Consider the following 21622-nt stretch of genomic DNA (forward strand, 5'->3'; position numbering starts at 1 on the left):
AATTCTTTCCTTGGCACGAACGGGGAAATCCCCTTCTTTCTCGGTGCGATTTTCTTTTCATACGAACTCACGAAGAAGCAGTCTCGCGGATAACTAAAAGGTCGAAAAAATACCCTTGTTTTTTTCAAATTTTTCTTCAAAATGAGTTTTTTATCCACGTTTTTGGTCCACCTAGACAATAAACTGATACCTCAGGAAATTTCAGAGCTCAATTGACCATAACTAATTGCTTAAAATTAGAACATTGAGTGATCCAATTTGAAAAAAAAAATTTTGGGTGACCTAATTGTAAATAGGGTATCTGTTAGTGACCTATATATACATTAAACCCAAAAATAATATGAGGAATTAGATAATCTATATACAGCCGCCAATACACACGTAAAGCCCTATTTGTTGTCTTGAAACGTGTCTTACGGCTGTTGTTGACCGTACGTTTAAGTAGAAAAATATTAATAAGAATCAAGTTTTGTTGCTTCTGTCGCACGTTCCAGATATTGACCCAACTCCCGTGTCGTGTCCTCAGCCCACTATTTATTCTCTTTCGTAACATTTTCTTCTTCTTTGAACTCTTTTTTACTCTCTTTTTCCTTTGTTTCTTACATTCGAAAGCCGTAAGCAACTTCTTCCTACCATCTTGGATGGTCACTTCCAACACCTCAAACGCGCCAATTCCCCCTCGAAATATATATATGGCATCTCTTCCCATTCGAATCATATAGCAAAATAACTTTAACACAAATACCTATCGGCTAACAGAGACTCCATCTGTGTACAACTTCTGTTCCCAAGTTTAGACAAAGATATGATGAGAAGTGGAGAATTCGAACGCATTTTTCGCTACTTTGATGAAAATTGTGATGGAAAGATTTGTGCAAGGGAGCTAAGCAAACGGCTAGGCGTGATGGTGGGTGAAGAGATGATGATGGAAGAAGCTGAATTTATGATAAAGTCTTTGGATTCGGATGGAGATGGGTTGCTGGATATGGAGGATCTTGTTGGGTTGATGGAAGCAGTAGGAGAGGAAGAGAAGTTGAGGGAATTGAGAGAGGCTTTCGGGATGTATATTGACACAGATGTCTGTGAGTATATTACACCCAAAAGCCTCAAGAGAATGCTTAGCAGACTTGGTGAGTCAAGGTCAATTGATGAATGTAGGGTCATGATTAATCGGTTTGATCTCAATGGGGATGGAGTGCTTAGCTTTCTAGAATTTAAAGAAATGATGCAGTGATATGCATGTAATTTTTTATGTAGGAATTTTATTCATTCTTTGTGTCACCGGATTATATATACATATATGTATGTTTTTTCATGTATTCACTGCATTATTTCCCTTTATAGAAATTTGATTCTCTGTATACCCTTGTATCTTATTTATCGAACTCTTGCCAAGAAAAAAAAAAAACTCTGGAAAACTCTATTTGTAGGTGCAGTTTTAGGTGAAATAGTCGCACACAGAATATACGCAAAAACAAAACCTCAAATAATTCCATATGCAGCAACTAATTACACGCAAGAAGAGCTACATACCGATGGCACCGCATGCTCCAGCCAATCTACATTTGTAAGCACCAACTGCAAAATCTGTGATGCAGATAACAAATGCACATAAGATTTACATATTTCTATTTCCCGCATATTATGAGAATATAATACGCATTTTAGCCTTACACAAGGCTTAGTGCTCAAAAAAACTGATATCCTACATCATACTTCAGATTAGGGCACAAGTCCTGAGTCCTCACATATTGCTGGGGACCTCATTACAGGACCTATTCTTACAAACTATGGTTATCATATCAGACCAAAACAGAGGTTATTGAAATGCAGCAACCAATCGGTTAACTTCTCATACGTAGCATAACCACATGTATGCAAATTGTGTAGTTGTAAACAATAGACATGACAAAATAAAAAATGAAATAATACTTGTCAAATTGCATTACAAATAAGCAACTATAAAAATGATGGATCTAACTTCCACCTAAAAGAAAAAAACAAGGAGTGATATCTATATAGACTATCATAAAAATAAAAAGAGGTCAAAGTTAATTGCTTCTGTAGATGTGTGTGCAAGTGTCTATATATATAGACACCCACATATCCATTGATAACAATAATTTACTTCTCGACAGTGTTTGTCACAGATGGAATACACTACCACTTGAAATTCCTTATGTTTCAAAGTTGCATCCATACCCCTAGTCAAAATATATATACATACGATAAGTTTTCGAGTATAATGTTCTCCAGCTAATGACTTGACAAGTTATTCACACATGAAGTGAGCAAGAGTAGCAATGTGATAAAACAAACTGCCATGGGGATAGTGCTTACCTGAATATCAACAAACAGTTGCATGCATATCTTATCAGTATCAGATACATTGTGATTTGAGACATCTGAGCTTGCTCCAGCTCGTCTCTGTGCACCCTGGCGTATTCTCTGCAATGAAGACTCTGTTTTCCTAGCCTGAAGCGAAATGCATGAGAACATCAAAATCAAGATTTTGAAGATACAGAGCATTGTAAAGAGGAAAAAACCGACACTTGACACGAATCACATTGACAAGGTCTGAAGCTAGTTCATAATATTGATCCATAATCTCTGTTGCAGCCCCAAGCAGTACTTCATTCCTACTTTCCTTGGTCAAATATGTTGTAGCTCCCAAAAAGGCCTGTCAGCATTGGTACACTGTCTCAATTAACCAATTGATTCACCATGATTATGTGTAGCAGTGCCAAGCTCATGAAGAAATTTCAGGAAGCATGTCATGATACTCCAGGCCAATACAAAATGTTACAGACCACAGTGTTGATTAAAGATTAAACTAAAAAAGGGGGTGGGGGAAGGACCATCTTTGAATTTTAAATTGTCTATAAAACCATGTGAAGGAAGAGTGTTTTCATAAATCTTGACAATGTTCAAAACTTAACAATACAACATAACACTTCACCAAAAAAAAATAAAAAAATATAGGAGAAAAATACGTCTTTAGGTGTGGCCATGACACAGTGGGCAGCTACATTCCACTTCAACCTAGGTTTTCTAAAGGGAGAGCAAGATAGGACTAGAACATCTTCTCTCCAGCAAGATATCAAGCTGTCCAAAAGAGCAGTGCTTTGTTTTACTGTTAAATTTTGAAGTTTCCATCACCAGAATTTGAATTCTGAATTGGGATTAAACTGGTAGCAGCAAGTGCAGAATCTAGAGCCCCTGCTATTTCCTGAAATCTCAACATGTTGTAAGGCAGTTCCGTTACTCACGAAATCCCTAACCCTCTCCACTAATATTTGACCAATCAGCAGCTAGGTAGCTCCTTTATAAGTTTTTCAACCTCTCCACTAATATTCAACCTGCAAGGAAAGAAAAGTTATGGTGTTGTGTTGGAGTAATATGGAGAATGTCAGGGGAACAGTAGTTCTGTAGATTATTCTGGTAGAGTGGGAAATAGACAGTCATCCCTTGCTCTGAGAAATTTGTGCATCCTGAAGATTTCAAAACCCTCCCATTCATAAACAAAGTCGATTGTTCAAAGTGAAGACAGTTTTTGGATTTATAATTAAGCGGATCTGAGGAATAATAATACTTAATTCCATTCACAGTCCACCAGATCCTCAAATAGGGAAAGCACACATCAAATACCAAACAACACGATTCAGAGACCAACCATTTACCAGAACGTCCAAATTTCGACATTTCAAGATTTCGTTCTCAGTCCAACGAGTCCATTTATAAACTAACGCAACACGCTGCATTACCTTAGAGACGACATGAAACGTATCGAGCAAGAGCTCAAGGACCTCCCCGGTGGCAGCCGCCTCAGATCGCTGCTCCAACTCGCTCTTGAGCGCAACGAGAGACGCTTCAACAGAGGAACGAAAACCCTCCATCTTCACGAGGAGATCCAAGAGCGGGGCCCGCATGCGAACCACGGCGGAGTCAACATCGACGAGCTTGGTGCTAAGGTTAACAAAGTCTCCATAATCACGATTTATGAGGTCAATGAGTTCATGATGGAGTGAAGAAAGACGCGCACGGAGCTCCGAACGGAGCGTATCAAACGGCACGAAACTGCGGAGCTCAGAGATGTAGGAATCGGAGTCGAAATCGGGGGAGAGGAAGAGGGAAGGCTTGAATCAGAGCGGATGCGAGTCCAGTGGGCCCGAGAAGAAGTCCGTAGTTGGATCTAGGCTGGGGATTCGGTGGCGCCGAAGACAAGATTAGAACTGGATCCGCCATGTCAATCCTGTATATTTCGGGTGTTTGTTCACTGACAAAGTTAAGAAAGAATAGCGGTTGAGTATCTACAGAAAATGGAGGGAATGATGGAGGGAGTGGATCTGAATGTAGAGAATTTGTTGGGGGTCACTTTCGAAAAAGACAATAGTTCAGGGGTTGCTTCGTATTTTTCTTTAAAATTATCCACAGTATTATCAATTGTCATTGGTAAAAAATACGAAAATTGTCATTTATTAGTAGTGTGCTTTGAAAATACATAATATTTTGAAATACCCGAAAGAAATTTATTTTGCTTTCCATTGGAATTGAACTTTAACCACACATATTCTCAATTCAATCAATTATCATCCGAGCCACTTCTAAGATGATTAACCAAGCCACCTCTAGTTAATAAAAGAAATCCACAATATTAAAATCTCATTGACATCGAACATTAAACACATGTTTAACTAATCAAATGTCAAATGAACCACCTCTCGTAATCTCATTGGTAAAAAAAATCCACAATATTAAAACTTACATGCCACTCACAGCGAATAATTCAATCATACGGTCTCCTGTAAAGGAATTATTTTTTAACCTAATTTTAGTTTTGATAACATACATGCAGAAATTAGGGCTGGCTTCATTCTCATTTTATACCAATCATCCCCAAATTAAGGGATAAAAAAGCCCATAACTTATGATACTATTATTATTTCATTATTATACATTCAAAAATAAAAATAGCTCCCCAGCAAGCACTTATACAAGGCAAACAAAATCACTTGGGCAAAGCCTTTAAGAAAGCATAAGAGAATTAATAGAAGAGAAGTACAATTTGTACAAAAGATTTTTCACATGAAGTAGCTGAGAGCCTTCTTTCTTCTAGAGCCCCCTTCCCCATACAGATCATTCCATAGCAAAAGCTCGGTCATGTTTACCGACTCTGAGGAAACACTCGCGCATACCTATTACCATATATATGACATGTTAAATGCCTTAAAAATAGTAACAATGACCAAACAGTTATTTTAAGAAATTAACTTCCATATGCCTAAACAAACAAAAGAAAGTCGAATATATTTACCCGTTCATGAGCATATCTAAAGTCATCGAGGTTTAAAGATCGTATATCATCACTCCCACTCAAGGCCGGAGGAGATCTACCTTCTGCTAGTGCTGCCACAAGTTCCTGTCATAGTTCATATTATATCATATTCCATGTGTCTATAAAAACCCATAAAGTTCAAACAACTCATATATTAAGAAGAAGTGTGTATATCAGACATAAGAAAAGCATTTTGCCTGTATTTTTTATCCCTGGAAAGAGACACGATTGAAATATGCTCTGGACATCATGTCATAAAGAGTATTTTGTTTACCAAATAAATAATTTGGGACAGTGGCTAACTGGACATAATATAGGTAGCTTTCCCCATAAATATGGAAGAAACCCAGCGGTAGCAGTGGAGATGATAACAATGTTGACCAGCAAGGATCAAGTGTCCTTAACATAATTGTAAACTATCATCATCAAATAGTTTCCCATGGAGAGAATAAATAATTAAAAGACTTTATTTGCCAACAAAATACAGATACCTTCATTGCATTATGGAGAAAAACAAAATTAAAAGAGAAAGAAACCCTAACCGTTTTCATTCCCATCAAAATATGAGTTTATTTTTTTATTTTAAAGCATAAAATTAAGAAAAAGAAAGAAACCTTTTTCTCCTTTTCCAGTATCTCTTTGATAGGACGCTGTGCAGCGGCTACACAAAGATTCTGCAATATGACATAGTAGATATTTAAGGCATCTACAAATTACACATAAACGAAACCATCAAGCATCAAGAAAAGGGATGGAAGAGATAACCTTGAGATCACTTCCAGAATATCCGTCCGTCAAATTTGCAATTGAATCAAAATCAAAGTCAGGAGACAAATCTTCCTTGGCCAAAATTACTTTCAGTATCTTTGCCCTATTTGGAGGATCTGGAAGATTTACCATCAATCTGCGGAAGAGAATGAATTTAGAAGCCATTGGCTTTCGGGAAATTCAAAGTTAAAAGAACGTGTTATACACAAAGTGCAATCCACCACTCATCGCAGGACATAAATTTCTAACCACTGGGTCAATCCTAAAATCACAGATTACCTGCGCGGCAGCCGTCTTATGACGGCCTCATCAAGGTCAAAAGGCCTATTTGTGGCCGCAAGTACCAAAACGCGCTCCATGTCTTTTGTTCGCAGGCCATCCCAGTTTACCATAAATTCATTTTTCATCTTACGCATTGCCTCATGCTCTCCTGGATTTTCCCTCCGCCCTAACATGCTATCAACCTAGAAGACCAAGCAAGAACTTAAAGATGTGTTAATCAAACACATGATCCAAAATAAATTTCATAATAGAAAATTGGCCAAAAGAAGCTTGCCTCATCAACAAATATCACACTTGGGGCAATTTTACTAGCTAGTGAAAAAACCGCTTTCACGTACTTCTCACCCTCACCAAACCACTGCAGAAAGAAATAAAAGGAAAGAGTTTGAGGTCAAGAAAATTGAACCCCGATAAAAATTGAACGAGCCATGACTCTTGACACTTAACCTTAGATGTGATGCTCGACATGGAAATGTTGATGAAGTTCGCCCCAGATTCAGTTGCCACAGCCTTTGCAAGCATGGTCTTTCCAGTTCCAGGAGGTCCAAATAAGAGTATTCCCTTGCAAGGCTGCACACAACAAACTTTAATAAGGGTCTTCAAAATAGGCAAGCTCAACAACAGACATTTATGCAACTGCTATGTTGTAAATTTGTAATCCTACATGCACATGTTTAGAATCTGAAACAAGCAGGGAGTATAACAAGATGTAAAACCTTGGTCAATTGTCCCTTGCTGAAAAGTTCAGGTCTTTGTAAAGGGAGCATCACTAACTCTTTCAATGTATCCTTGACATTTTCAAGAGCCCCAATATCATCAAATGTAACTCCAATGTCACTGGGAGGAATAACATCAGCCAAAAGCCTTTTCTCAAACTCATTTTCCATCACAACATCCTGTTTTGGAGAAAACAAAGGCAAGAATTAGGACATGCCTTCCATAAACATCAGAAAAATTGCAGAATCAACATTCCAAAGCATGGATAAATATTGTTTAAAATCACCCAGTCAACGTAAAATATAAAATCACCTTGAGTGACTTCTTCAAGCTTTTTGATTCATTCTGAATAGCCTGTAAGATTCCAATTCCATACTGGATGCTGCCAGAATTGCAACATGGCATTATAACTGTATAATCAGCTGGTAACTAATGTTTCAGCTTACCGTCCAAGAAAATAAGATAAAACTAGCTATGAATTACCTCTCACTCGACAATACGATCTTTGTGTCAGGATTCGCATCAGGGTTCTGCATTAGATGATGGCTTAAAGCCCATCCAACTATCTTCTCTGCACCTGCAATGCACATGAAAAATAACTGTTATGAAGAACTTACCGGTAACTCTTGATGCCAGAACGTAGTAACAAATAGCATACTTTCATTGGAAAGAGTTTGATCCTTAATGCATAACATATCAAGGCCTTCAATTTCCATCCCACTTCGAGTGATAACCTATACAGAAGTATCATGAAAACAACAACGCTTATGGCCAGAACAACACAGCTTTAATGCGCGCCAAATACAAAGTTAAAAGTGCAATATGAAAGATGAAAATTTGAGACTTGCTATGATTGAGATAGAGTGTAATCCAACCCTCTTATGGAATGGTGAAAGCTACGTAAACTGTCTTAAAAATATTCCTTCATATTTCCGGAAGGTCAAAAGGCATACAAGTAGCCATTGCAATTCACAGACTTGGAGAATACAAGTGACAACAACATCCAGATAAATTATAACGCCTACATGCTCTCTAGCACCCATTAAGGGAAGAAAAGATGCATTTTTACTCAAACATAAGCCTACAAGTAAAGCCACAACATGTGCCACATATAATAATTGCATTAGAGCAGCTCCAATAGCCCAAAGTACCTCTTTATATTACATTACTTATATAAAATCATTCGACTATGAAAGGCATAAATTAACAAGGTAATGATAGATCCTATTGACTACATCTGAGTGGAATGATAGAGATTCGTATATACATATATTGTCATTAAAAACTGAACCTCAAATTCGGAATATACAAGTGGTATCAATAATTAATAGTTTGCATAAAAATTAGACTACGAATTGCTCACAGTGCGCAGGTGATTCAGATTTCCTTTCATTTTAAGAGTTTCTGCATCTTGATCCAACTGATGCTTCCAGGACACTAGAAGTGACTCATCCTGCCACATTATACTAGTTTCAAAATTTGCAGTAGAGAGGAAAAAAAAAAGCAATATAATTCTTAGTACTTATCAAAAAATTTATTTAGTAACCAGAATAAAAACCTGTGGCATGTGAATGGCGACTTTATTTGGGAAAAGCTTGGTAAGAAGTTTTGTTGATTTTGGAACTTCTTTCACCTTGTCATGGAGTTTTCCCAAACTATCCTGAGAAAACTAAAACCCCACTATCATGCATGTGTAGATATGACAATGCAATTTCATAAGTATTGTTTTGGAACACCTATATGGCACACACAGAGAGAGGTGGAGAGAGACAGACAGACAGACATGTTAAACACAGAGTGGCATGAAAACATTCCCTTTTCAGTTCTTCAAATGCATTTGAAAAAACAAAATGCATTTCAATTCCCAGGGAGGCCAGTTGTACCATAGCACGGTGTAGGGAGAAAAAGAAACAAATTGAATGATAATGAAGCAGGAATTTGATAAGCAAGAATATGAGAAAGACACAACTAGGTCTACAAGTGCTAGCCAGGATCCCCATCACTGAAAGAGAAAATATTAAATTCTTCTAATATGCAACATATAAAAAATATTTAAAAATATAGGTAGAAGAAATTAGCTAGTGTTAATTTACTAGGGTCTCTTTGTTTCAATACAAAATAGCTTTTAAAAGGCTTCAAAGAATCAATATATGCCCTGAAGCATTTCATGCTTAAAATCATAAACTCATATCACTTAAATCGATAATACACACATGCATGCTACACATGTTCGCACACACACATGCATGAACAAATATTGAGATATCATTACCGGAAAAGCCAAGTCGAGAAGAGCAGTTTGGTTGCCACCAAATTTCGTGAAAAGCAGACCACCTGGATGGGACTGCAGATAAAAAAGAAGCAGACAGTAAGATAATAATAATACAAATAGAGGTAGGGGGAAGCAAGCCCATATATCTATAGTCCCTGCAAGTGTGTCTTTATAGCTTATACCCCTACATCAATATGTCTTTATAACTACCCATGATTATCAGCATAAGCGCAGACATACTATGTAAATACACACTAGCTCTTACAAACTAAAGGCATGAACTTCCAGGGAAGGCCAAAATATATGTTTTTGAGGGTAAGTTCAAAATTTGCCCCCAAGATTCACAAAAGCAAACGAACAAACAAAAACTGTTCAAGGGAACTGTAGGTCGGTGGGTCAGGAAAGAAGAGATGTGCGCAGCCCAAGCACTGCACCGAGATTTGCCTTTGACATTGACCAAAGCAATTGATAAAGAATTGCCAACACCACTGGAGACAGCATCATTTGAGGTTCCAAATAGGAAATATTGCCTTGTCAACACAAGAGGTTATGCTAGGAGGTTCAGTACTCTCTCCATAATTACAATAAACTAATTTCCTCCTGTCGAGTTTCTTGATGCCCTAAGCTCCGCTTTTGCCCAAAAACTACTCAAGTATATCATTCATTCCAACGATCATTATCTCTTTCACAAAAAGGAAATCAGATTAATAATAAGTTTCTGTCTCTTTGATATTTCCACATTTAGTGATTAAACACAAATCATAGTGTATCTAGTATTAATGCCAGAACACTACAGGTTTGTGTATAAAAATCCCTTCAAGATACAACAACAGCAGCATGCACACAAAACATTCAAATGTCAGTTTCACTCCAAAGCTAATAACACATAGAAGGAAAATGAGAGTAGTCTTGCTATATCATTGCTTTTAATCTTAATATTTCTTTGAATCAGTACCTGTCAAACACATAATTCCTTCCCAAAAAATGTTACAAAACCAAAAAAATAAACCATATTCAACGAAATCCTTCACACTCTTAGAGTAGCTTCTATTTATTTTCTCACATATATTGATTGGCACATATCCATGAATAAATGAACATCTACACAAACAGATGACACCATCGGCATAACTACTTTTCTACAGCTCATCCAAAAAGCTAATTCAGCCCCTTAAACCCTTAAAATCACGGATAATACCTTCTCCTTACGATTGTCGGATTGGGTATGTGACCCAATTACAACAACATTATCAGGAAGTTTCTCCACTTTGCTTTTGAATGTGGAATATGAATCTGAATTTCCTACAATACATTTGTCAGCATCTTTCATGAACAAAATGAAAGGTGAACTTCTGCTCTCACTGTATACAGCCTGACAAAAGAGTTAACCAGGTTGATAAGAAATTGATGAAATAAATATACAAAAAATTATTCAATTATATATGAAAAATAAACACTAACCTCAAATAGTTCGTTAATAAGCAACTTGTCCAAATCTTCCCCTCCAGTGTTATCCAGACGAAGATCAGTGGCTACAGAGAAAGAGAGGGGGAGCTTGATGTAAGAAAGGCAGAAAATTCACAACAAACAAAAGGTCTAAACTCAAAAGAAATTCTAATAACTGGGTTTCCAGATTACCACTGCAGAAGAATCCATGACTGACTTCACATAGGCCTCCAAGATCAACCCCATCAGGTATGGGCTTATCAAACCTCACCCCAACTTTTGACAAAGGATTGTCCTTAAAAACTAACATAACCTTTCCACGGATACCATATGGTGGGCCCCTGTATTCCAGTGAACGGTGCAACAGTTATGACACATCATCTTGCACCCAAAACAGAACAGGATAGAGGGGTGCAAGGTAAAAGGAGAACCTCTCCATTGTTCAAATTAAATAATACCTGGGAGGAGATGAAGGTGTACATAAAGAGAGAGAAGCTGTATCTAGAAATCTTATTCTGTCACCTGAAAGTTAAAATTCATAGATGACAGCAAATTAAAGCCATCGTACCTCGACATTTCTGTAGTATAAATGATTGATAGAACAACAAAATTGGAAGCCTCTCCAGCAACAGTTTAATGTAGCATACCTACTTTAAACAGGTGAGCTTTAGATGTTCCTGAAGAAGATGGTAGATTTTCTGCCTCCATCTTTGGCTGATATTCCAGCCCATAAGAGGAAGTTAAGCTTGAAGAGCTAAGTGTCTCTGCTTCACCAGCTAATGGGCTCATGGTCTTTGCTAAATCAGGCGCTACAGGACTTTGTTTGGTACAAGAACAAGATTTGTCTCCATTAAAACCATCCTTTAGCAGCTCTGCTTCTTTTGAAGACAAACCCTACAGTTTATAATTGATAATTCACTCAAGGATTTATGTATGTATCATCACTGCTTAAAGAACTAATCAAATAGCAAAGATGAAGTTTAGTAGCTAGCAAAAACTGTCAAGAATATAGATCATTGATTAAGTCAGCAAGTAACAACATCCCCCTCCCCCTCCCCCCCCCCTCTCTCTCTCTCTATATATATATATATACACACACACACACCCCTATATATATATATATATATATATATATATATATATATAGAGAGAGAGAGAGAGAGAGAGAGAGAGAGAGAGGGGGGAGGAAGAATTTACATGTCAGTAACCTTCACTTCTCTAAGACACGCCTATTTATAGTGACATAGTGGAAACTCAATATTTAAGCCAAGTTTGTACATGATCAAAAAGAAAATTATGAAGATTAAGTATCATTCACATATAGTTAGTATAATCCCCATTACTTATTTTCCCATGATGCACTGCTTGCGCAACAGGATCTTTGGCTCAATTTTGAAAACATGAATTTGGTGGAGATTGAAGTAGTATTGGAACCAAAACAACCAGATAATAAAGAGCGGAGGAAAGAACTAGTGGATCAAAGAGAGAAGAAAAAATAAGGGAAAGAAAGAAGAATTAGAGTTAGGGTCCTTAGGGATTTATAGAAACAAAGGGAACATGGGAGTAGAAGAGGAAGTGAGAGAAAACTTTGAAAGACACACACAGAGAGAGATTTTTTTGGGGGGGGGGGTGAATGAAAGAAGAGAGAGAATTTATACTCAACATCACCCTTTTATGAGCACAAAATAAATTGTAAAAATGCCTAAAAAAAGAAGTTCCAAAGATGTATCATTCCCCCAAAACCAATTTTTATGATATCCACAAACCTATTCTCGTCCATGTCAAGACTTTAAGATCTTATCAATCACTCAATGTCCCTATGAAATAATAACAGTAAAATTAACGCTGTCACCATCAATGTGGGGTAAAAGTATTATCTTACACCCAAAACTGACTGGCTGTCAAATACGAGCAATTTCGCCCCAAAGTACTTAGCAAGTGCCTTTGCCAACATCTCCTGGTATATCTCAGACCCTGAATAACGATACAAAGTAAAAAACTTAGGTTGGCAACTCAAATAAAATCTAATACAGCCTCTGAATTCTGACAAAAAAATAAATAAATAATGTAGCATGCACCTGCAGGACCAGACAGTAGTATTCGTGGATTCACAGAAGCAAGCTCTGAGGTATACTTTGCGTGTTCTTTGTGTTTCAGGTGTAAAAATGTAGCTGCAATGAGCACATTTTTTGTATTCTCACTGCAAGGGAAAATATAATTCAACTAATGCTGATATAACATAATAAGACCAGTCATCCAACGTACACTTCCGATGTTCAACAAATAAACAACAGGAAAACAACCATAAGACATCTAACCTAACGAAAATAGGAATCTTCACACCAGTATGATTCAAAAAACAATTGTCTATGCAGCTAAAAATAATCGTATCACTTAGACATCAACATGAAAATAGCAAAAAAGGTCAAAATAAACACGGGAATTTCATGGGGGCTAAACAACAATAAAAGTGATATGGTACACGTTAAATGAGATTATTGATTGGGCATTTACAACATCAATTAGTATATCTTTCAGTTTAAGAAAGTTCTTGCACATTATCATGGTATAAGCGACATTTGAACTGAATCTCCAAAGCAGATAGATATGCAGTTCCTGTCACTGCTCGTCGTGTAAACAAATAACAAGCCCGCTCATTGGAGAAAAATATTAGTAATAATATACCACGGATAGGTGCCGGCATCTAACATCAACAGAGACCTGAGTTGATACAAGAGCAGATAGACAAAGTAACGTTGGTGCTTGCCAGAAGAAAGTCACTCAACTTCTAATCAGTTTCTTTGGTGAATGGCTTTGGCATTAATGAAAAGTAGCCATTCAATAAAGAAATTGATGGTTGAAAAGGAACAAAACAGTGGGAGGAAATTCAACTAAGATGGGAACTAGGAAGGTTTAAATACTTTATATTCAGTTCCTTCAACAAAATAAAGACATATTTCCGCAAAGACAACTCAAACTACTAGATGATGCCCCCTGCTGTAACTGGGGAAGAGGGAACAGAAGGGAAGATGATCTAAAAAGCTTAATCCAAAAGAAAACGAATAGATCCAAACTACGAAGGAGGCCCAAGAAGAATTTTTCAAAGATAGAACATGACGAAATTGCATTCAACGACAGACATACGCTTCACTTTCAAGAAACTGAGAATTCAATTAATTTACGCAAACTACATTCTCGGAATATATCATTCCTTCTTCTTGCAATCAGACATTGCCCAAGAAGTTTTCCCTCATCTGTAATTATCTTATTTTATGGCAAAAGATATCTTAATCAACTGGGCCCTGGATTTCAAAATAAAGTTTTGAAAAACTTGGAGCTACTCAAAGCACATAGTTCACCAAACTATTGGTCCAAGGGCGGCTTGCCTACCACCGGGGCAGGTTCCCAAGGCCCTACAGAAAGTGTCTTGTGTGTTCGTAAACTGATCAACGCTGAGATTGGCTCATAAGAAGGAAACAAAGCATCCTGACTCCATATCTGGTACATAAAGTGCCAAGCACCCTAAGAAGTACCATAGCTGGGCGAATAAGTACGACAATATATAAAGTGTCGAAGGCAACACAGATTTAGAATTGAAACAGTGACATGGATCTACAATTGGGAGGAAGTAAGGGGATCTAGGGCCTCATAACTCCACCTAACAAGCTAGTCTTCTACATTAAGCACAACCAAATGATAAGTTCACCGCCCCTATTAAATCCCTTAAGTTGTATCAGAACCTTATTTCAAACCATGGAGAAAGGATTAGAACCAGAAAGCCTCAAAAGAAATTATCATGGTTGAAAAGGAAGCAAATGCTTTCCCCCTAGTTCTAGAAATTCTTGCAAAATCAATTAAGAACAAGCATTTATGTAAAAACCACGTCCGAATTCTAACATACTGAATCAAAAAAATGCTACAGAAATGCCAATAATTGATAAATTGTATAACTATCAACAATCTTTGATGATGCAAGCAACACAGAGGAGGCGAGAAAGAAATCATACCTTAGATAATATGGAAATTCGTCAAAAGAAACTTGTATGTTTCCACCATCAACTATTCCAGCAAGAACGTATTCTCTGAACACTGCACAGCGCAAAGACACGCCTGATGTTGATGCAGACTGTGAACCCCTCATCCACTCATTCTGTTCTTCCAATACCTGTTTCCATGTACTTTTGCTCAAAGTTCTGCTTGCAACTAGTTGATCGAGCTAATATCATCAAGAAAACCCTTTGAAAATTATTCAGAATAGAGAATATTACGTTGCAGTCATGATTGAATCCAGAAGGAAAATTCTTGCTGACTGCTACTCCAATGTCTACTGCTCCATCACCCCTTGCATTTGGAGCTAAATGGTCTTCCAAGCCATCAACCTCAGCATTCGTAGCATTTTGAACAGAAGTATCAGCTGGCACCTCTGTGCCTTTGGAGACTTTACCAGTGGTCTGTGCTGGAGATTTCCAACACGATAAATCTTGCCTCAGACTAGAAAGAGATGCCAATATGGAAGCCCCAGCAACAGCTGAAGAATCCCCTGATCTCCTTTCAAGTTGCAGAGATTTACCCACACTACTATGAACCTCGGGACTCTTAACGGTACCCTCAGTTACAAGTTGCTGAAAAATCTATTGATAAAAGATAAGGAAATTAAACACGAAGTCACTTATAAAGACAAATTGTACACACACAATCATCCAGGACAGTTGTTTTATTTTTTATTATTAGCGTGAGTGGAGACTTGAACCTTAACATGGTTCAACTTCTTAGGAGTAGGCTAACACCAGGTTAAGAGCTCCTTATCCACTCAAACTTTGTCATGCTTGGAACTAAGTTAACTAGCACGATATTCTAAGTAATGAACCACGATCCAAATAAAAGAAAGGATACATAAGCATGGTTCCCCAGCAAGCCGAAAGCCACCTCGTCACCAGATTTAAGTACGTAACTTGTATTCTTCTTGACAACTTTCCCATTTACTTGCAGTGATCCCTTGCTACCAGTACTTTCCAGTACGGAAACCACATTGCCTTCTTGCTGAACATGTCCACATATAATGAGTAACCATACAGCATTTACATATAGAGTCCTAAAAAGCTTCTTGCACATGCATGTCACTCAGAGCTACTGATTAAACCCAAGAAATATAAACTGCCCATGAGAGTGTCTTTGTTTGCACACATGTGCTTACTGAAGTTTAGTAATAATCCAATAAAAGGCTCTCATTTTACGTCCAGCCTTAACATAATACCTGTGTGTGCTTGATCTTACATAGAATTGCACTGATCGTTTGGTCTTTCAGGGAAAGATTGCAATGTCTGCTTGAGCCAATTGTGAAAATTGATGCACAAATAACTATATTTGCATTCTGCAAAACATAAAAACTTGTTAATCCAAAAAAAAAAAAAAACAATTCGTCGCTAGATCAAGTCAACTTATATAAAATGTAATTCCTCAACTGATCTAAAACAAGCCAAGTTACCTGCCCAAACTGTGAGAGAAGCTTACACCATGGTGTCTCGGAAACCAGATTTTGCTTTGGTTGCAGATGGAAAGAAGACGAAATATTCCTGGCCTTTTCAGCCGCAACAGAAGTGGACCCTTCAAAACAACACACAAAATTCAAACAAAACCCAAATTCTTCAAAAGACTCAAATTCCCAAAACTGAACACAGAATCAATAGCAATATATCAGATTACTACCCTCAGCGACAGAAGGCATGACTGCAACCGCCGGCACCGTCTCACCCTTCCAATCACCCATGCCATCTCTAGTGCCTCCTCCAGCATCAGCGGGCCCGCATTCCCCGGGATCTACCCCTTCTGGAATGCGTAATTCTTTAGGATTCTCCGTTGATGGCATCGATTTCTCTGACACTCCACCATTATCAGTCTAGAATATCAAGGAGTCGACAAGAAAAATAAAAAAATTTGATCAAAAACTCGAACTCCAACGCACAAAAACAACAGCACTATACACAATTCCCGAAAAACAGAGGAAATAAGGAAAGGCATCGGGGGTTTAGATTTGTTATGATAAACCTTGTTACGCTTCGGCGACGGAGGCTTATCTTCCGAGGAGGAGGGTCGCTTGTTGCTACTACCAGATAGAGATCCACTTCTTCTCGTTGAAACCATGATTCCTCTGGTTTCGGTTTCTTTTGGTTGTCTCTCTCTGTCTTACTCTTCTCCTCTCTTCTCTTCTCCTCTCTATTCAACAACTCTAGAGAGAAATGTCAATGAAATGAAAATTAGGATTTATATGAGATTTGGGCTTCTGATGTTTAAAGGTTTTTATATGTCCAGTTGGTGGACAGAAGTTTGATGCAATCTATCCATTACTAAATTTTCTTGGTAAAATTAGGACGGTTATGGTAATGGTTTTCTTCCCCAACATAGAAAATCGTTATCATATTTTGTGTCACGGCTTAAGGTAGCAATAAAATATTGTTTTGTTTGGTTTGGTTTGGTGAAAATGTCTAGTAATTTTTTTTTTTATTGAAAAATCCACCGAAAACACATTTCACCGAATTATATCTTAATGATAATTTCACCGGTCTCAATAATACCCATAAATCACACAATCGGTTAAATTATTTGTAAGAACTTGATACGGAAATGACATCAAATCACATCATAGTGGATGTTATAACTTGGGACTTCTCATTCTCATGTACATTGTTAAAACAATTAATTTAACCATATATGAAAGAACATTTTTTTATTTAGTGACATAGCTTACAAAAATGTGTTTTTTCCCCCTCTTCCGGACCTAAAGTTGTAGAAAATTAATTGGCTATCAAGATATATTCTCTATACGACGCAAACACTGAAATTTATATTGTAGTTAGATTGGATATTTCCATAATAAAAGATGGAATTATGTATTAAAATATTTGTGTCCTTATGACATTGGCATTCCATATTTTGTCCGATTAGTATTTTAGGATTAGGCACGTACGGTACAGTTCCTCATCATACCCTACCACTCGAAAGTCGGAACCACATAGATGGCTGGTCCCAAGATAAATATTTGTCAAAAATTATCCTACTTATATAAATTTTTTGTTTTTTTTTTTAATAGAGATTTTCAATATTTTTATTAATATTAATAGAGATTTTGTAGTATCCAACAAGTGTGGGTGTGGCCGCCACCACATATAATTATATATATATATATTGTAAACTATATTTCCTTATAAGTTACATATATAGGAATCCTCTAAATGGAGTCTAAAAAAAATGAAATTTGACATGCCAAATCCAAATTCGAGGATTTACATTTTAGATCAAAAGATCAGGACATGAAACTTTTAGCGAGGATCCAATGGGCATAAGCCTAGGGAGCAAAAAGGAAAATTTTAGTCACACCCCATTTTTTACTAAAGACACCCCGTCAACTGAGTTTTATAAGGGATGGTCAACTCAAATTGGGGTGTCTTTAGTAAAAGGTGGGGTGTGACTAAAGTTTTCCGAGCAAAAAATATTGGTTAGGGTACCATGGGCTGCTACGGCCCAGATGGCACAAGCCCAAAGATGCAAGGCGATCAATTTTTGATCAGCGATCCTAATTCTTCACCAGCCGCTCTGCGAAACACCTGATCATCTGCTGCTGCTATATATAGCTCGTTTTATCCATTTGCGAACCCTAGACTTGCGCTCTCCTACTCCTCGCCAAGCAAACAGCAGTTTACGCCCGTCGTCGGTAAGATCAGATCTATATTCTCGTATAGAGCTTGCATGGTATATCACATGTGCATGTTTCGTGTTTTGATTCTCTTTTGCGTTAGCGATTTCTATCGAGTTGGTGGTGTTCGTATGGTTTTTGTCGCTTGGATTTGTTTATGACTCATGTGGATGATCGGGCCTTCGAACTCCTCATCACCACTAGAGCACAAGAGCTTCTTTGTCTCATAGCTTTATGAGCTTTTTGGTTTTAGATTGGTTGATGTCTGGCTTGGAAGACTGCATTAGTGTTTATGATAACACTCGAGTTCTAGAGTGGATTTAATGAATTTAGTATTAATAGTCTGCACGAAGAAATTTTACTTGGATTTTTTGTTTTCTCCATATGAGATTGATTTCTTTTGTTGCTGTTGTAAGTTGTAACGCCATTGAATTGTAATCGGGAAACGTATGGTGTAGTTTGTTAATTGAACTTCCTCCCTTTTCTCCGTATTAGTTTGCTAGATAAAATTTATTGTGCCTGACCTGCATGCTTTCTCTATTTCGTCTTTATTTTGAAACAAATCACTTAAACCTGGAATTGACATGAATATATTTTATAACGTGATGTTATGGATAGCAGTTATTATTTTATTAGGATCAAGCTGCACCCTTTTCTTGTCATGGCGACCACATTCTCTGATCTCGGCACTGAATCTGGTTTGAAGAGGCTGGATGAGTACTTCCTTACTCGCAGTTATGTCACTGGGTAAGTCCCTTAATCAAAACTAGTTCAAGTATGTTTTTTTTTGAGAAGTTCCTGTCTTGTTCAATAGAATCCCTTCACTAACTTGTGTGCGTTTTTCTTATGTTGACCGTCTCAGTTACCAAGCCTCTAAAGACGATATCACTATTTATGCTGCTCTTTCAAAGCCTCCATCCAAATTTGTGAATGTGTCTCGGTGGTACGACCACATCGATGCACTTTTAAGGATCTCGTAAGTGGTTATGTGCTTCTGCTGTAGTGCAAGGTCTCTTTTTCCTTCACAGAAGAAACGATAGGAATGTTTTCCTTGTCATTTTAATGTTTTACTGTGGAGGTCTAATCTAATATACATCTAAGTTCTGATTTACAGTTTACACGCTTGGGATCTTCAGCTATGTGCTTATGTTTCTCTAAATGTAACATATTTTTCTATTCCAGCGGTGTTACTGCTGAAGGAAGTGGGGTCACTATTAGTGGATGTGCTCCCATCACAGAAGAAGCTGTTGCAACTCCTCCTGTAAGCGACACAAAGGTATTTCTTTTATGCCAGAATTTCCAGTGCTCTATTTTTAACGGATAGCTAGCTGTTTTTTTTTATTATTGATTTCTGGCAGTGGTGGTTAAGTACTACTTGTAATTCGCAGTCTTCATCATCTCGATATGCACTTCTTTATCACTTTCTGGAAATTGGTTACGATTCCTGATATATGCAAGATATGTTTTTTCAGTCTGCAGCTGCTGAAGATGATGATGATGATGATGATGATGATGTGGATCTGTTTGGTGAAGAGACTGAAGAGGAAAAGAAGGCTGCAGAAGAACGCGCAGCTGCTGTCAAGGCATCCACTAAAAAGAAAGAGTGTAAGCATTTTCATTTTTTGCCCATGACAAGGAGTGCTAGTTTCCGTTGTCTTTACTAGACATAATTAAGTCCAATGTTTGCCCTTTTAAGGACAGTCAGAATGTTGTCATCTCGCTTGTTACTTTTTGCGCTTTTACCACATGAGTGAGACACTTAATTGGGGTCCTGCCCGTCAACATGGTTCTATTCCCAATTGGTAACCCAGTCTATTTGAAAACTTCCCATTCCCAAGTGAGGCTTTTCTATGTACTATGTGTCTGGGAATATTTTTTATGTTCCTTTATTTATTCTTCCAAACCATTGTCTTTTAACATTTCTCTATTTCATTCTTAGCTGGAAAGTCATCAGTGTTATTGGATGTGAAGCCATGGGATGACGAAACTGACATGAAAAAACTTGAGGAAGCTGTACGAAGTGTTGAGATGGAAGGCTTGCATTGGGGAGCATGTATGTCTTTCTGCTTGAAACCTTATTAGTGCCAATGAAAGCTTGTTTCTAACATCTTTATGGTACTTGAATCCTTGTTTAATTGATGCACATTTTGAATTTGGAGAGGGGGATGGTTAGTTGCTTTAATGGTAGGTACCATATTCTCTGTAGTTTCAGATGTTTTCCCCTAATTTTACAGAATTATTATTTACTTTGCATTGGTTTTTCATGCTTGACCTGTGTATGTGTAGGTTGTGAAGAGGCCAATGTCTCATATAAGATAATGGGAACTTAATAAGGGTCTTAAGTTATATTGATTATTATTTGATGCATTATTTAATCTGTGTATTTAACACATAAATCTGCTAATTTCACAGCCAAACTTGCGCCTGTTGGATATGGTATCAAGAAGTTGCAGATAATGCTAACCATTGTGGATGACTTGGTCTCGGTTGACAGCCTCATCGAGGAACATCTTATGTCTGAACCAATTAATGAGTATGTTCAGAGCTGCGATATTGTGGCTTTCAATAAAATATGTAAGTGTTAATTTTGTCCTGTACATATGATCCGAGTCTTATTTTCTTTGTCCAATTTGTTGTGTTTTAACTATGTTGATCAACACATTTCCGCTGGTGATTTCTTGTTACAGAATCAGAGGATCAGCAGGATCAATGAGAACACCATTATGAGCTTGGTGGGGAGAATTAGAGTGTGAACAACCAAGGAGATAGTAGAAGTATAGAGTCTTATGTTGTGGATCGTGTTCCTGTTGGAATCGGATTTCTATTATTAATTTTGTTGGCTAGACTTTCTTCCCTAGTCATTGCTGAGATCAGATCTATCTAGCTACAAAATCTGGCATACTATCGAATGCAGAATGTCTTGTATGGATTTCTGCCGCTCAAGCTGTTAAATTCTCTATTTTTTTGAGTAGTTGTATTATTAAAACTTATCTTCCAGATTCTATATTTTCCTGCGGATTGTTCCCCTGTTCTAATTTCTTTACCCTTGCCAATATTACTAACTTTTTCCCCATATCGTCATTTCTTACTTGGAAAAAGCGTCCCGAATGAT

General features: G+C 37.4%; 3 protein-coding genes and 1 pseudogene across 5 annotated transcripts; 2 read left to right on the forward strand and 2 right to left on the reverse strand.

Moving 5' to 3' along the window:
* The first annotated feature begins 374 nt into the window (after window positions 1-374).
* Window positions 375-1423, forward strand: LOC119983523 (putative calcium-binding protein CML19). Its single transcript, XM_038827184.1, has one exon. The coding sequence runs from the start codon at window positions 806-808 to the stop codon at window positions 1232-1234; it is 429 nt and encodes a 142-aa protein (XP_038683112.1). The 5' UTR covers window positions 375-805; the 3' UTR covers window positions 1235-1423.
* Window positions 1424-1452: 29 nt separating this feature from the next.
* On the reverse strand, window positions 1453-4245 carry LOC119983483 (annotated as a pseudogene).
* Window positions 4246-4850: 605 nt separating this feature from the next.
* On the reverse strand, window positions 4851-17066 carry LOC119984407. The gene is made up of 28 exons (XM_038828330.1): window positions 16866-17066; window positions 16527-16716; window positions 16306-16424; window positions 16075-16191; window positions 15714-15860; window positions 15089-15451; window positions 14828-14985; window positions 12899-13020; window positions 12703-12794; window positions 11468-11714; window positions 11279-11342; window positions 11013-11161; window positions 10836-10906; window positions 10573-10746; window positions 9375-9446; window positions 8661-8771; window positions 8466-8555; window positions 7761-7836; window positions 7586-7679; window positions 7415-7484; window positions 7102-7281; window positions 6833-6955; window positions 6660-6743; window positions 6383-6567; window positions 6101-6239; window positions 5950-6009; window positions 5315-5419; window positions 4851-5195 (listed from the first exon to the last, which is right to left on the reverse strand). The coding sequence occupies exons 1-28, from the start codon at window positions 16959-16961 to the stop codon at window positions 5082-5084; spliced, it is 3612 nt and encodes a 1203-aa protein (XP_038684258.1). The 5' UTR covers window positions 16962-17066; the 3' UTR covers window positions 4851-5081.
* Window positions 17067-18378: 1312 nt separating this feature from the next.
* On the forward strand, window positions 18379-21545 carry LOC119984818 (elongation factor 1-delta 1-like). Of its 3 annotated transcripts, none has more exons than XM_038828937.1 (8): window positions 18379-18528; window positions 19132-19257; window positions 19373-19486; window positions 19693-19786; window positions 19983-20115; window positions 20450-20563; window positions 20923-21084; window positions 21198-21545. In XM_038828937.1, coding segments are annotated over exons 2-8 (705 nt in total). In that variant the 5' UTR covers window positions 18379-18528; window positions 19132-19171; the 3' UTR covers window positions 21200-21545. The 3 variants fall into 3 exon arrangements, with proteins under 3 accessions (XP_038684865.1, XP_038684866.1, XP_038684867.1); XM_038828938.1 differs by having other exon boundaries at window positions 18462-18528; window positions 19129-19257; XM_038828939.1 differs by having other exon boundaries at window positions 18477-18528; window positions 19147-19257.
* Window positions 21546-21622: the final 77 nt, after the last annotated feature.

Source organism: Tripterygium wilfordii, chromosome 18, assembly GCF_013401445.1.
Source record: "Tripterygium wilfordii isolate XIE 37 chromosome 18, ASM1340144v1, whole genome shotgun sequence".
NCBI lineage: Eukaryota > Viridiplantae > Streptophyta > Magnoliopsida > Celastrales > Celastraceae > Tripterygium > Tripterygium wilfordii.

What these genes read in the sequence shown, in the direction of transcription:
- LOC119984407 (XM_038828330.1), bottom strand. Translation starts at nt 16,961, where the DNA reads ATGGTTTCAACGAGAAGAAGTGGATCTCTATCTGGTAGTAGCAACAAG. An exon ending in TTCTCTCACAGTTTGGGCAG is followed by an intron (nt 16,192 to 16,305) that starts GTAACTTGGCTT and finishes TATGTTTTGCAG; the next exon opens with AATGCAAATATAGTTATTTG. An exon ending in TTCTCGACTTGGCTTTTCCG is followed by an intron (nt 8,772 to 9,374) that starts GTAATGATATCT and finishes GTGGGGTTTTAG; the next exon opens with TTTTCTCAGGATAGTTTGGG.
- LOC119984818 (XM_038828937.1), top strand. Translation starts at nt 19,172, where the DNA reads ATGGCGACCACATTCTCTGATCTCGGCACTGAATCTGGTTTGAAGAGG. An exon ending in ACTCGCAGTTATGTCACTGG is followed by an intron (nt 19,258 to 19,372) that starts GTAAGTCCCTTA and finishes TGACCGTCTCAG; the next exon opens with TTACCAAGCCTCTAAAGACG. An exon ending in CTCCTGTAAGCGACACAAAG is followed by an intron (nt 19,787 to 19,982) that starts GTATTTCTTTTA and finishes ATGTTTTTTCAG; the next exon opens with TCTGCAGCTGCTGAAGATGA.
- LOC119983523 (XM_038827184.1), top strand. Translation starts at nt 806, where the DNA reads ATGATGAGAAGTGGAGAATTCGAACGCATTTTTCGCTACTTTGATGAA.